This window comes from Gorilla gorilla, chromosome 19, assembly GCF_029281585.2.
Source record: "Gorilla gorilla gorilla isolate KB3781 chromosome 19, NHGRI_mGorGor1-v2.1_pri, whole genome shotgun sequence".
NCBI lineage: Eukaryota > Metazoa > Chordata > Mammalia > Primates > Hominidae > Gorilla > Gorilla gorilla.
In genome coordinates, this window is record NC_073243.2 from 20,656,475 (window position 1) to 20,671,714 (window position 15,240).

Genomic DNA, 15,240 nt, shown 5'->3' on the forward strand with positions numbered 1-15,240 from the left:
GTTCGAGACCAGCCTGGCCAACATGGTGAAACCCCATCTCTACTAAAAATACAAAAATTAGCCAGGCGTGGTGGCGCACGCCTGTAATCCTAGCTACTCAGGAGGCTGAGGGAGGAGAATTGCTTGAACCATGGAGGCGGAGGTTGTGGTGAGCTGACATCGTGTCATTGCACTCCAGCCTGGGGGACAGAGTGAGACTCGGTCTCAGAAAAAAAAAAAAAATTAGCTGGGTATGGTGGTGTGCACCTGTAATCCCAGCTACTGAGATGGCTGAGGCAGGAGAATCACTTGAACGTAGGAGGCAGAGGTTGCAGTGAGCTGAGATTGCGCCACTGCACTCCAGCCTGGGTGACCGAATGAGACCGTCTCAAAAGAAAAATAAAAAATAAAATAAATTTGTTTTGTAGAGACAGAGTCTTGCTATGTTGCCTAGGCTGGCCTTGAACTCCTGGCCTCAAGTGATCCTCCTTCTTGGCTTCTTAAAGTGTGAGAATTACAGGCTTGAGCCACTGCACCCAGCACGAGGGAAGCTATTGCAAAATATAGAAAGTCATGAGACTATTTATGTCCTTTGATACAATCATCCTATCCCTTAGTATTGACTTCAAGACAGTGATCTAAAGGATAAAGAAAAGCTCTCTGCAGAAAGACGTGTATTGCAGTACTGCTTATTGTGGCAAAAAATTGGAAGCAAAGTCAATGTCAGAACAAGAGGAGAATAGTTAAGTAAATGATATATCTACTGCAAGGAGTCATGCAGGGGAAGATTATCCTGAAAACTCTTAAGTAGCTTGAGGGATGCTTGTGATGATCTAAATCAAAGTCAAAAAAACAAGGTTTAAAACCCCATGTACTAGGATGATAACAAGATGAAAATGTGTTCCTGCAGAGAAAGACTGGAATGGAAAGAGGAAAGACAGAATTTTTGTATTGTTTGGATAATGAGATCATGGGGTGACTTCTTTCTCATTTGACCAGAACTTGTGCACCATGGTTATATTAGTTTCTGTGCAACAAGGCCAAAAAAATCTAAGTAATGGACCCAGTGGCCATTTTCAGGATTAACAATACTCTGTGATGGTCTGATTTATGCCCACGCAGACAAAGGTCCTTACCTAACCGCCTAGATGGCCCCGCATTGCCTAGCAACTACCTGCTTAACAGCAGTTGCTAGGAAACCAAGAACACAGCAGGACTCCTGACCAATAGCACAGCGTCCATACTACAGCTAGCCTTCCCTTCAAGTTCTCTCCAGCAGTCATGCTCCTGTCTAGCCATTCCTCTTCTTCTATTCTCCTCCTTCTCATTCCTACCTGCCTGGGGCTAACCTGTGAGTAGCACTCAGTGGGGTCCCCACAATCATACAACCTGACACAACACAGGTAATCACAGGTTCCAGATGACCTTCTTCCTTCCCCTGCTTCCTTCTTGCTCCAGGACTGGGGCCTGGACCAGAGTGTGTGCATGGCTCAAAGTTTAAATCTGTAGTTATCCCACCATTGAGACAAGTATTGCTCACGGCCTCTATCGGATTCTAGCACCTGGCAAATCCTACTCCTTGGGAGAGTGATTCCTTCAGGAAAGGCATTAAGCTCAGCCCAGGGCTCCCACCATCCATCAGAGTGCCTGGTGGAAGCATTCCATGATTCTTTTGTTTTTTTGAGATGGAGTCTCACTCTTGTTGCCTACACTGGAGTACAATGGCGTGATCTCGGCTCACTGCATGAGCCACCACGCTCAGCTCATTTTGTTTGTATTTTTAGCAGAGATGGGTTTTTGCCATGTTGGCCAGGCCGGTCTCAAACTCCTGACTTGAGGTGATTCATCCGACTCAGCCTCCCAAAGTGTTGAGATTACAGGTGTGAGTCACCTCGCCCAGCCAAATCCATGATTCTTGAATGCATTCTTTGACAGGGGTCCCTGTTCCAAGTGGCCCACTTTAAAGAGAAAGAAAACTTCATGTAGGGTGGATTAGTCTGAACACAATGATCCTGGAAGACTCCAATTTTCCACCATTGTTGAGAATGATCCCTGCTGCCCTGCACTTCTCATTCCCATCATCTCCATGTGCTGTTCAACCGTCACGTCCAGTCTGAGGAAGTTGCCATTTATCTCTATTCAAAAAGATCTTTCCTCTATTCTTCTTCTTCTCCTTTTTTTTTTTTTTTAAATAGAGACAGTGTCTCACTATGTTGCCCAGGCTGGTCTCAAACTCCTGGACTCAAGCAATTCATTGGCCTCAGCCTCCCAAAGTGCTAGGATTATAGGTAAGCACCCAGCCAATTATTTTTATTTAGAGAGAGGATCTTGCTCTGTCTCCAGGGTTGGAGTGCAGTGGCATGATTATGGCTCACTGGAGCCTAGGCTCAAGGGACCCTCCTGCCTCAGCCTCCAGAGTATCTGGGAATACAGGCATGTACCACGATGCCCGGCTAATTAAAAAAACTGGTTTTTTTTTTTTTTTTTTTTTTTTTTGAGATAGAGGCTCGCTCTGTTGCCCAGGCTGGAGGGCAATGGTGTGATCTCGGCTCACTGCAACCTGTGCCTCCCACGTACAAGCAATTCTGCTGCCTCAGCCTTCCGAGTAGCTGGGATTACAGGCACCTGCCATCATGCCCAGCTAATTTTTGTATTTTTGTAGAGATGGAGTTTCACCATGTTGGCCAGGCTGGTCTTGAACTCTTAAACTCTTAACCTCAGGTGATCCGTCCGCCTTGACATCCCAAAGTGCTGGGATTACAGGCGTGAGCCACTGCATCTGGCCAAAAAAATGAAAAAAAAATTTTTTTTTTTTTCAGAGATGGGGTCTTGCTATGTTGCCCAGGCTGGTCTTGAACTCCTGGTCTCAAACTCCTGGTCTCAATAGATCTACAGGCCTTCGCCTCTCAAAGTGCTGGGATTACAGACATGGGTGCATATTTCGTATCTCCTTGCCACTAGAATGTAAATTGCTTGAGAATAGATACTCTGGCCTCTGTTATCACTGGCACCTACAACAGCCTCAGGCTCAAAGAAGCTAAGATTTACTGTCTGCCTAGTGTTGTGTACCAGCTCGCCCAGAACAACTTCCCACTCATGAGCTCACCTAATCAAACAACCGTTTGACCCAAGCTTTGCTATTCCCTTCTTACACATCTGAAAACCTGTTTCAAGATCACACATCTAATGGGTGGTAGAGCCAAGAATTTGATTCCCAGCTCACTGCCTGTCCCTGAGAATTCTAGCTGTTGCTATTAGAATCCGGATCCAGGCCGGGCACGGTGGCTCACACTTGTAATCCCAGCACTTTAGGAGGCCGAGGCGGGCAGTTCACTTGATGCCAGGAGTTCGAGACCAGCCTGGCCAACATGGTGAAACTCCGTCTCTACTAAAAATACAAAAATTTAGCCGGGTGTGGTGGTGGGCGCCTGTAATCCCAGCTACTCGGGAGGCTGAGGCAGGAGAATCGTTTGAACCCGGGAGGCGGAGGTTGCAGTGAGTGCAGTGAGCTGAGATTGCGCCACTGTACCCCAGCCTGGGCGACAGAGCGAGCCTCCGTCTAAAAAAAAAAAAAAAAAAAAAAAGAATCTGGATCCAAAGCGGACATGCATGTGTGTCTCCCCCACCCCCACACACTTGTTTGTGTCTGGCCTTTCTCCTCCTCCAAGACTGGCTCCACTTCGGGGCTCGCTGCCATGGAGACGACTCCGGATTTAGGAATACATTTCCTAGGCTTCCGGCAACTAAGGTGAGGACTTGCTGGGATGAGGGAGGGGGAGGTCTGCAGAAGGGGGCGGGGCATGCGGGGGTTGCGGGGCTTAGCGGGTTGGCGGAGCCCCTCCTCGCGTCGGTCCTTCCTTCTTTCCCTCCCTCCCTCCCTTTCTCTCTTTTCTTTTTCTTTCTTCTTTCTTTCTCTTTCCTTCCTTCCTTCCTCTTTTTCTTCATTCCTTCGTCTTTCTCTTTCTCTTCCTTCCTTTTTCTTTCTCTTTCTTCTTTCTTTCTTCTCTCTGTTGAAAATTGTTTTTGACCACACCCAGATCATACTGATATCTACAGTATAGTCCTGGCTACAAGGGAGCCCAACGGTAACTTGTGAAGTGGGCCTGGTTTAGAAAGTAACAATGAGGTGGTAACTAATGATAGTACTAGTTGTTATCAAAAATTAACACCTTTAGATATTTTTGTTTTGGGTTTTTGTGGTTTTGGTGCATCCAAAATTTCTTCATAGGCTGCACTTATTCCCTTTGCCCACAGACCAACTGTGACCATTCGATCTGAATTCTCACTTTCAGGGCAATCTTTCTTTAAATGTTCCACCGAGCCACAAAGTTGGCAACCACCACCATCAGCATAGAGTCCTTTGGGATTATCAGGACAAGATCTAGACAGGTGCCCCATTTCTCCACAAACAAAACATTTTGCAAAAGGACATTCGCCAAGAGGCGGGTCTACTTTAGCCTTACACTTGGTTATTTCGTGTAACATCTTCTAGTGCCCATATCTTGATTTTCAAGGGCGGCAGGGCAATCCGCAATTCCACGACCAGGTTTTCTACAATGGAAACACACCACTGCATTTTTCTCTGCCCCTTGTCTTTTAAATCTTCTTACTTCCTGTTGGCTGTCCTCTTGGAGGAGGGGTTGTGTGGAGAGTGGAGGTCTGTATGTGCTAAAGGAGATGGGTGGGTGGCACACGAAGGACCCGAAAGACAAGGCCAGTCTCATGGGTGTGTGACCTGTGCAGTCACACAGAGCCCTGAGCTCAGCAGGGCCTGGCGCTTGATTTAATGTTCTGTTGTCACCGTCTTGACGTTCTTCATCATTTTTGAACGAGGGGCTCTGTGTTTTCATTTTGCACTGGGTCCCACAACTGCTGGAGCTGGTCCTACAGGAGGGTGAAAATTAGCATATAATGAGCAGTGAGGACAACCAGGAGTCCCTTTCATTGCCATCTTGGCTTTGGTGGGCTTTGGCCAGCTTCTTTACCGCATCTTGCTTTATCAGTGGAGTCTTCGTGACCTGCATCTTGTGAAGCCAGTCCTGCCGACCTCCTGTGTCACCCCCACCTTAGAGATCTGCATACAATAAAATTACTACTACCTTTCTCCTGAGGCCCTGCAAGCTAAAGCTTATACCTTGTGATACAGGCGTGTCAGATTGCCACCATTTTCCTGCTTTATAACTATAGATGCTTTTGAGTCTAATACCTGGATAGACTGTGTCCAGCATTAACCTTTTTTTCTTCTGTTCTCATAAAAATATCTCTTATTAAAAATCTGTTTGGCTTTGTATTTCAGACAACAGAAGACTAGTTTTCCAGCCTATTCACTTAGATTCCAAATGGCATCTGATCTCTTATTTTTTTCTTTCTTATGTTTTTAAAGAGACAAATTCTCACTATGTTGCCCGGGCTAGTCTCAAAAGCCTGAGCTCAAGTGATCCTCCTGCCTTGGCCTCCCAAAGTGTTAAGATTACATGCATGAGCCACCATGCTTGGCTTTGATCTCTTCTTTAAAACTGGGCTTAAGTATTTTATGAATTATCACTAGGTGCTATTTGATTTTAAAAATATTTGTTATATTCATCAGGTGTTCGGACGGTTCAAGTTTATATCTTCCAGGCTACAACAGTTTCAGAGAAAAATAATTAGTCCGATGTTCCAGCCTGTGCCACTGCAGAAAAGATGGAGTCCCTATAAGTCATTCGATCAGGTACGAAAAGATTTCTATGCCTCCAGAGCAGGTAGGGATGATGGCCCCTGTTCAGCACGAAGCAGTGACAGAAGATAGATCTCTGTCCTTCTACAACCTCTTAAGATTAAGGACGAGTATGTAATGTCTGAGGTGGGGATAAGATAGGAGGTTGGCAGGACTGGTTTCACAAAGACTCCTCGTATAAAACAGGATGTGGTAAAGAAGCCAAAACCCGTCAAACCAAGATGGTGATGAAAGGGACCTCTGGTTGTCCTTGCTGCTCATTATATGCTAATTTTAATACATTAGCATACTAAAAGACATTCCCACCAGCGCCATGACAGTTTACGAAGGCCATGGCAGCATCTGGAAGTTTCCCTAAGTAGTCTGAAAGGGGGAAGAACCTTCAGTTCCAGGAATTCCCACCCCTTTCTCTGGAAAACTCATGAATAATCCACTCCTTGTTTAGCACACGATCAAGAAATAACCATAAAAATAGCCAACCAGCAGCCAGTCGGGACTGCTGTGCCTATGGAGTAGGCAACTTCTTATTCCTTTATTTTCATTCTTTTTTATATATTTTTTAATTCTTAAATTTAAAAATATAAGTAAAAAAATTTTAATTTATAGGGGTTTTCTGGTAAAAACTGGAAAGCCTGCTAGACAAATTCTAAAAGAGCTGTGATACTCCTTTATTTTCTGAATAAACTTCCTTCCACTTACTCTGTTGGCTTGCTCTTGTAGATCTTCCTGTACAAAGCCAAGAATCCACGTGGCCTCCCACGCTGAACCCCAATTTTGGGGCTCACCCTGTGACACAGCCAGAGGCAAATGGTTCCATGTCCCTCCTATTCCTCTTTGCGCCTGGATGGGATCCGGAGGGCTCTAGGCTTGGCTGCTGTGGCCACCAGATGAGGCTCTATGAGGTCTGCAGGGGTCTTGCCAGCTCCAGATGGACATTCCCTGAGATGCTGTTAGGCCACCTGGACTGGGGCCCCCTGTGGCATCCCTGGCATGGACACATAATGCCCAGCAAAGGCATCATCAAAGTTCCATTACTTTAGTGCTGGAAGGCAAACCAGATGGCAACTTGTTTGCAGAGAAAGAAACTGAGACCCAAAGAAGGGTCAGCCAAAGCCAGGACTCAAGGGCTGGTGTTCATACTTCAGCTGCTGAGTGGCAGGAGTCCCTTTTTGCTGCCCTTCTCCCAGAGTTCCATAATGAGGTGAGGATGGGTCTCTTTCAGGGCTTGGTAGAGTCGATCTTTGCACTTCCGGTCCCAGGACTGGCTCAAGCTGAACAGCTTCCGCATCTGGCTGGGCCTGGTGTTCTCAGCCAGCACCCTCTCGTACTGCTCCTGGCTCAGCACCTGTCCATGCAGTTTGTCCAAGACAACCTCCACCGATGTCACTCGGGCTATCAGCTGCTCTCGATACTGGTCCACAAAGTGCAGCAACCGCGGGGCATCCAGAGGTGAAGGTACGGCTGGCAACAAACAAAGAAGGGCTCCAACCACAGCCTCCACCTCCAATCCCCACCTTCAGTGCTTTCCTCTCTCATCTCTGCATCCCTCGCTTCCTTCTGCCTCCAGAAATGCACCTGTGTCCTCCCTCATGGCAGCATCTAGCTTGGCATTCTGCCAGAGTGGGGATCGGGAGTGGGGTTCCTGCTGGGCGCATTGGAGGCTGTCAGATAAAGAATTCTAGGGTCTCTGTGGATAGGACAAGGGGGTATGGGGAGCGACCATGCACCGCTCTCCAGGGCCTGACCCTTTGTGAGGTTTCAGTGATGAGTCCCTTCCTTTCTCTCTTCCCTTCCCCCCAGAACCAGATAGTACCCCAGAACTGCCACCACCTCCTGTGGTCTCTGAGAGCTGTTACTGACCTATGCGGGCTGGAGGGACCAGAGTAGTTGCAGGCATGAGATCTCCTGGAGGAAAACAGAGATGAAGATGCATCTGAAACAGTGCTAAGTTATTAACACACACGGTACACCTCCAAGCTCCCACTCACTTCTGAGATTCTTTGATTTAGAAAAAAACCACAGACAAATTCTGGTAGAATCTGGAGTAAGAGCTGGAAGGGTCCTTAGAGGTTATTTAGGTGAATCCCTTCCTTATGCATATGGGGAAACTGAGGCCCAGAAGCTGTGATCATACAGTAATAGAAGACATCCAAATGAGCGATAGCAATTTCTCCTATAACATCCCAGACTTGGTTTTAATCCCGTGTTGGCCTGAATTGTATCCCTGGTGAACTAACCAAACCCCTTGCTAGATAGCTTGAACTATTTAGCACCTCCTTGTTCTGAGCAGAAATCTACTTCCTTGTTCTTGTTTAGCCTTCTAGACTGGCACCAACCAAAGGTGTATGTTCTGGATTTGGATGTCAGAATCTAGAATCAAGATCAAGCAATCTTAGGACATGGGAATAACAAATTAATTTTAACAGAAAAAACAGACAACAACAAAAATGAAGGGACTTAAAAATTGCTTTGCAAAGGAGAGAAAGGGGAAGTTCACAGCAGCTCATGTACAAGGCCTGAGAGTCTGAGCAGGCTCCAAGTTCAGTGTGATCTCACAGTTCAGGGAGGTGGGCACAGGGGAGGGAGTTCAGGTTGTGGTACCAGGAGCGCCAGGTCCATGTGGGTGGAGAAAGGAGGGTGTTTACATGCTCTCTGCTGACTGGACAGTCCAGGGGTCAATTCTGACTCATTCCCACACTGGAGCATCTACTGAGGGAGGTGACTGGATGGCAAAGAATTTATAAACCAAAATAGAAGAGGAATGATGGAAGGAGCTGAGATGTCTAACTTGCATAACAAGAGTCATCAGGAATGCTATGACCACAGTCTTCGAGAATCTAAATGGCTTTTTAGATTTAAGGGGAAGGAGATAGACTTTTTCTATGAGTTCCAAGGGACAGAATTAAGACTGATAAGAGGCAGAGATTGGCTTAACATGAGGAAAAAGATAATATTGCTACGACTTGTTAAGGATTACTGCATGAGGCATGTATAGACATCGCTTTGTTTAATCTTTCCAGCATTCCTACAAATTAGTCATTATGATCCTCTTTTTACAGACGAGGGACTCAAATGAATTAAGTAATTTTCCCAAGATCACTCAGCAAGTAAGTGCCAGAGTGGGATTTGAATCCAGGTCTGAAGCTGGGGCTGGTTAGTTCTCCATCTGTGGTTGCACCCAAGCCAGGATTCAGTAAAGCCCATCCTCTTTCCACTACACTGTGAAGCCAGCTTGTTGCAGCTCAGAGGTAGATTCACCATTTTTTGAGAGCTGACTAGGGATGGTTGTCCTAGAAGGACTGTTTGGAGGGTTTGGGTTCTTAGATTGTTGGTACTAGACTAAGAGTCCATAAATTTTCTCTATCCCAGAAAATTTATTATTTGATTTCCTCTTATCTACCTCAAAAATACTGAGCGATACAGGGGAGAGTATCTGAAATTGCCAAATCGGTTTAACCCATACGACCATATGACTATCTAGGTCTTATTCTTCCACCTCACACCCAAACTATCATGAGAAACTTAGCTAAAAGCTTTGTGTATGTCGACATCTGTTAATTCAAGGGCACTGTGAAGACACCATTGTGCATGGGAGAGAACATAAATTTTAGAGGGTCAGACTGAGTCAAGTTTAAATTCTAGTCATAACAACTGTTATGTAACTTGAGAAAGCCACCTACCTCCTACCTCCTGTGGGCTATTTCTTCTCATCAATAAACTGTGATAGTGCACTCTGCACCCCCTGCCCCCCACACACATACACAGACTTTCTTCCATTGACTTTCTTTTTCTTTTTTTTTTGGATTGCAGTCTTGCTCTTTTGTCCAGGCTGGAGTGCAGTGGTGCGATCTCAGCTCACTGCAACCTCCGCCTCCTGGGTTCAAGCGATTCTTCTGCCTCAGCCTCCTGAGTAGCTGGGACTACAGGCACGCGCTACCACGCCTGGCTAATTTTTGTACTTTTGATAGAGATGGGGTTTCACCATATTGGCCAGGCTGGTCTTGAACTCTTGGCCTTGTGATCTGCCTGCCTCGGCCTCCCAAAGTTCTGGGATTACAGGCGTGAGCCACTGTGACCAGCTCCCTCACTGATTTTCTTTCTCCTCCCACCTCTGAGCTCTCTGGAATTATCCTGGATTTACCTGGTTTCACCAAGGCCTCCCACACCAGAGTCTCATCTCTCTTGTCTTTCACTTGCAGCCTGATCCCTGATCCCAAGTGGCCAACGTAGAACTCCGAGAACAGCTGGTCTTCTCCAGGGCTTCGATAGCAGAGCTCCAGTTCCTGAAGAGGCAAAGAGTTAAGTTGCCACCCTGTTCATCTTGCATGGAAGGTCTTTCCCCACCTGACACCTTCTTGGCCCTGCTTGGCTCCATAAGGACACTCTGATGATCCCTGTACTGAAATCGACCATCACCTTCAGACACTGCTCTTTTCCCAATTTTCCACAGAAGGATGAGGACACAACTGAGTACCTCACGGGTAAGTCAGGGCTTGTCCTTAAACGTAGTGCTCATAATCCTAAGCCAGATCCTTCTTCCTTCACCTCCCCAATCTTGAATCCAAACCCTCATTTCTCCAGCCCAAAGCCTGTCTTCCCAATGGACCCTAAACTCCACCGTCGATTGACAAAAATTTATATCCATCCCCTTTCCTAAATCCCAGCTAAGACAGAACTCTTGATTCCCCACTGTCTTCCAAACATGCTCCCTTTCCAGTTTCCCCAAACTCAGTAAAGGATAGGACCATCCACTGAGCATGCAGGCTCCCAACTCGGAATCATGCTTAAGTCCTTCCCTATGCAGGCAATCCAGCAGGTCCTGTAGGCTCTGCCTTCAAAATCAACCCTGAATTCATATACTTTTCTCCATCTCCCTCGCTACCTTCCTAGTCAAGTGACCTTCAACTGTAGCTTGCAGTATTGCAACAGCCTTTTGTTTTTTTCTTTTTCTTTTTTGTTTCTTTTTTTCTTTTTTTTTAAGAGAGATGGGGTTTTTCTATGTTGCCCAGACTGGACTTGAACTCCTGGGCTCAAGTGCCTCAGCCTCCTGAGTAGCTGGGACTACAGTCGTGCGTCACCATACTTATTTTTTCATTTTTCATAGAGATGAGGTCTCCCTACGTGGCCCAGGTTGGTCTTGAGCTACTGGCCTCAAGTGATTCTCCCGCTATGGCCTCCCAAAGTGATGGAATTACAGGCGTAAGTCACTGTACCCAACCACAACAGCATTTTTTTTTTTTTTTGAGACAGGGTCTTGCTCTGTTGACCAGGTTGGAGTGCAGTGGCACGATCTCGGCTCACTGCAAACTCTACCTCCCAGGTTCAAGCAATTCTCCTGCCTCAGCCTCCCGAGTATCAGGGTTTACAGGTGCCCACCACCACTCCCGGCTATTTTTTTTTTTTTTTTGAGACGGAGTCTCGCTCTGTCGCCCAGGCTGGAGTGCAGTGGCACAATCTTGGCTCACTGCAACCTCCGCCTCCCAGGTTCACGCCATTCTCCTACCTCAGCCTCCCGAGTAGCTGGGACTACAGGCACCCACCACCACGCTCGGCTAAATTTTTGTATTTTTGGTAGAGATGGGGTTTCACTGTGTTAGCCAGGATGGTCTCGATCTCCTGACCTTGTGATCCGCCCGCCTTAGCCTCCCAAAGTGCTGGGATTACAGGCTTGAGCCACCACGCCCGGCCCTCCTGGCTAATTTTTGTATTTCTAGTAGAGACTGGGTTTTGCCATCTTGGCCAGGCTGGTCTGGAACTCCTGATCTTAGGTGATCTGCCTGCCTTGAAACTTGAACTCCCATAATGCTGGGATTACAGGAGTGAGCCGCCACACCTGGCCTTTTTTTTTTTTTTTTTTTTTAGACAGAGTTTTGCTCTTGCAGCCCACACTGGAGTGCAGGGGGGTGATCTTGGCTTACTGCAACCTCTGCCTCCCGGGTTCAAGCAATTCTCCTGCCTCAGCCTCCCGAGTAGCTGGCATTACAGGTGCCTCTCACCATGCCCCACTAATTTTTTGTATTTTTAGTAGAGACAGGTTTTCACTATGTTGGTCAGGATGGTCTCAAACTCCTGATCTCAGGTGATCCACCCGCCTTGGCCTCCCAAAGTGCTGGGATTATAGGCGTGACCCACCGCGCCTGGCCCATAATGGCCTTTTGACTTGTCTCTCTGCTTTCACTCTTGCCTGCTTATCATTCGTTCTCACCCAGCAGCCAGAGGCATCTTTATGAAAGTAAATCAGGTCTTTTTTTTTTTTTTGAGACAGAGTCTTGCTCTGTCACCTAGGCTGGAGTGCAGTGGTGCACTCTTGGCTCACTGCAACCTCTGCCTCCCGGGTTCAAGTGATTCTCCTGCCTCAGCCCCCTGAGTAGCTGGCATTACAGTCATACACCACCACACCCAGCTAATTTTTGTATTTTTAGTAGAGACAGGGTTTCACCATGTTGGCCAGGCTGGTCTCGAACTCCTGACCTCAAGTGATCTGCTCGCCTCGGTACCCAAAGTGCTGGGATTACAGGCGTGAGCCACCGTGCCTGGCTGTAAATCAGGTCTTGTATTAGCATGTTTATGACCCTCAAAAGCTTGCCATTGCACTTAGAACAAAGTGCAAAGTGCATACCAGGGCCAACAGGGCAGATGAGGCCTGGTAAGACCCTGCCTCTAATCTGACTCATCTTTTGCTATACTGACCTCTTTTTTGTCATCTGGAGGCGTCCAGCTTGCTCCCACCTCTATGCCTCTGCACACATTCCTTCTGCCTGAAATGTTCTTCCACAAATCTCCGTGTGGCCTGAACAAACACCCAATCTAAAGAAAATCTTCGTTTCCTTAGATCTTCCTCAGATGTATGCAACCAAGGCCCAAATCCTATAGCAAGATTCTTTCTAACACCCTTTACTGAGACACCCCATGGTTCCCCATAATATGTGTTCTGCCACTGCAATGATTAATAAACCCAGTATGTTCAACTACAGGTTTGTTCCTGGTGGTCTGGACTGAAGGACATTGATGACCTATAGCCCAAACACTTCCCAGTGCCCCCAAGTCAAACCCCATCATCCTTCTCATCCTGCATGTGATCCTCCCTCCTCCGAACTTTGTTTCTCCCAGTCTTGGAAGCATTCCCACTTTCTCTAAATCCCACTCACTTTCTGTTCAACCTCGATTTATCCTGTCCCTGAGAAAGCCCTGAGACCTGCCCCACAGGCATTCATTCCCAGGTAGGACTTCTGTTCGCAGTGAAGAGGCAGACACTGGGCTGCTCACCTTGGGGAGTATTTCCAGCATCCCTGAACCAGACCCAGACACAGTGTAACGACAGCCCATATAAAGTGGGGTCAGCGGGGGTGGCTTGTGGATTCGCACAAACTGGAATTTCATTTCTAGATCATCTATGGCCTACAGAACATAGGGAACAATGATTAAGGGAGGCTTCTGCCCCGTGGAATGTGGTTTGAATAGGGGGGATGGTGCATCTGTGTGTTTGTGTGGACAGAGTGGGGCTATATCACCCCTGCCTCCCTCCCCCCATGCACTGCTACACAGACAGCCCACACTTGGTCTTTGATGTCTTCAGGACAGGAATAGGGTTATTGTTAGGGAAGTTAGAATGAGGAAAGGCTACAGTTTTAGGCATGGAGGCCTCCAATCCTTTGATTCCTGGAGAGGGGCCGCAAGAAACTGTCCAAAGATCAGTGATTGATCAATGAACCTAGCAGGGGGATACCTTGGAGAGGCAGGAGACCAGTCCAAGACTGAGAAGGGACGAATTGTTTGCCCACTTCAAGGTTCTCCTGTACAAGAGGCCCATCCTTGGTCCCAGTTGAAGACCCTCTAGGGGGCTCTCTGGCTGCATTTTGTGTTACCATCAACCCACCGTGGCCCAGCCTTTCTGGCTCTTAGTGTCACCTTCCGAATGGAGCAGTCACTTGGGATCAGGTAGAGGTGGAAGGTGACTTCCTCAGGATGGAGGCGGTGGTAAAGCAACACCACAGAGGTGACGGGAATGAAGCGCAGGGCATTATGGATCATTTTCAGGAGGACTCCCAAGGGGGAGAAGCTGGGGTTTTCCAGAACTATGTGATGCAGCTCCACCCTGGCTGGCTTCTCCAGGAGCATCCCCTCCTCTTTAAAGTGGGCCACTTGGAACAGGGATGTGTCCACATGGCCCCCTGTAAAAGAATGGATTGAAGAGGCACAGGTTTATTTTTATTTATTTATTTTGTTGAGACAGAGTTTCACTCGTCGCCCAGGCTGGAGTGCAATGGTAGAATCTCGGCTCACTGCAACCTCTGCCTCCTGGGTTCAAGCGATTCGCCTGCCTCAGCCTCCCGAGTAGCTGGGATTACAGGCGCCTGCCACCATGCCCAACTAATTTTTGTATTTTTAGTAGAGATGGGGTTTAACTATGTTGGCCAGGTTGGTCTTGAACTCCTGACCTCGGGTGATCCGCCTGCCTCGGCCTCCCAAAGTGCTAGGATTACAGGCGTGAGCCACTGCATCCAGCCCAAGAGGCCTAGATTTAGTGTTGTTACTGAGTCAGGATTTGCTGGCACTGTAGGATCCCAGGGCTTAGGCTCAGGTACCTTCTTGGGGGAGCCCAGTGCTATGGTCTTGAATGTCTGTGTCCTCCTACAATTCATATGTTGAAATTCTAACCCCCAAGGTGATGGTATTAAGAGGTGAAGCTTTTATGGGAGGTGATTAGGTCATGGGGGTGGAATTCTCATGAATGGGATTAGTGCCCTTACAAAAGAGACTCAAGGGAGCTTGCTTGCCCCTTCCACCCTGTGAGGACACAGCTAGAAGCCTCCATGTATGAGGAATGGGCCTCACCAACACACCAAATCTGCTGGCGCCTTGATCTTGGACTTACCAGGCTCCAGAACTGTGAGAAACAAATTTCTGTTATTTACAAGCTACCTAGTTTATGGTATTTTGTTATAGCAGCCTGAACAGGCTAAGACACCCAGAATGGGGAAGAGGGCATTTCTAGGCCTGGGGCCTTTGGAGGCTGTGGGAAATTGTGCCACCAGGTGGGAGCACTTAGCAGTGCTGAACTCGTAAGTGGAGCTCAAGGATCACCCTTGAGCCAAACTTATATGCAAACCTAGCCCCTGGCCCTGGAGCTGGGAAAGATATAGAACCTTTAGTTGCCTGTGCTGGTGTGGATTCTCTATGAGAGACCATTGAGTGATGCTGGAAGGTTTGACTAGGCAGGTAGAGAACAAGGAGGAGGAAGGGGCAGTAGGAACATAGAGTGACCAAGGTGTTTGGCCACTCACTATTCAAACTCTTCTTTTTAGGAAGAGCCTCCTCCTCCAGCACTGTGTGGGTCTTGGCAGGAGGCAAGCCAAGCCCCCCACTCAGGATGCTACTACTCCCTGGCAGCAAGGACACAGGTGTGTGACCAAGACTTGACTAAGTGGTTGTCTCTAACTGGGACCTCAAGTCTAGAGGGGTGAAACAGATGCAGAGAGAGAGAATTCTGGCAGTAGCAGTTGGGTGAAGAGTCCAGTGAGAGGCAGGTGTGGTGGTGCACACTC

General features: G+C 47.6%; 2 protein-coding genes and 1 non-coding gene across 11 annotated transcripts in view; all 3 read right to left on the minus strand.

Moving 5' to 3' along the window:
• Nucleotides 1-15,240, minus strand: part of NLRP1 (NLR family pyrin domain containing 1) — a 117,485-nt gene that overhangs the window by 6,529 nt on the left and 95,716 nt on the right. For 5 of the 9 annotated variants that reach the window (XM_063700555.1, XM_063700554.1, XM_055367283.2 and 2 more), the window contains 3 exons: nt 13,604-13,866; nt 12,962-13,093; nt 9,837-9,978 (listed from right to left, as the gene is read on the minus strand). In XM_063700555.1, coding sequence (XP_063556625.1) covers nt 9,837-9,978; nt 12,962-13,093; nt 13,604-13,866 — 537 coding nt within the window. Of the gene's footprint in view, nt 1-4,148; nt 4,864-6,394; nt 7,157-7,555; nt 7,601-9,836; nt 9,979-12,961; nt 13,094-13,603; nt 13,867-15,240 lie in introns of all 9 variants that reach the window. The other 4 variants (XM_063700550.1, XM_063700551.1, XM_063700552.1 and 1 more) reach the window with 4 other exon arrangements.
• Nucleotides 4,135-4,829, minus strand: LOC101128461 (zinc finger CCHC domain-containing protein 9). The gene is given in 2 exon segments (XM_055367286.1): nt 4,135-4,460; nt 4,463-4,829. Coding segments are annotated over 2 exon segments (693 nt in total).
• LOC115931318 (U7 small nuclear RNA) lies at nt 6,300-6,361 on the minus strand. Its single transcript, XR_004067826.1, has one exon. It is a non-coding gene; the product is annotated as a U7 small nuclear RNA (small nuclear RNA).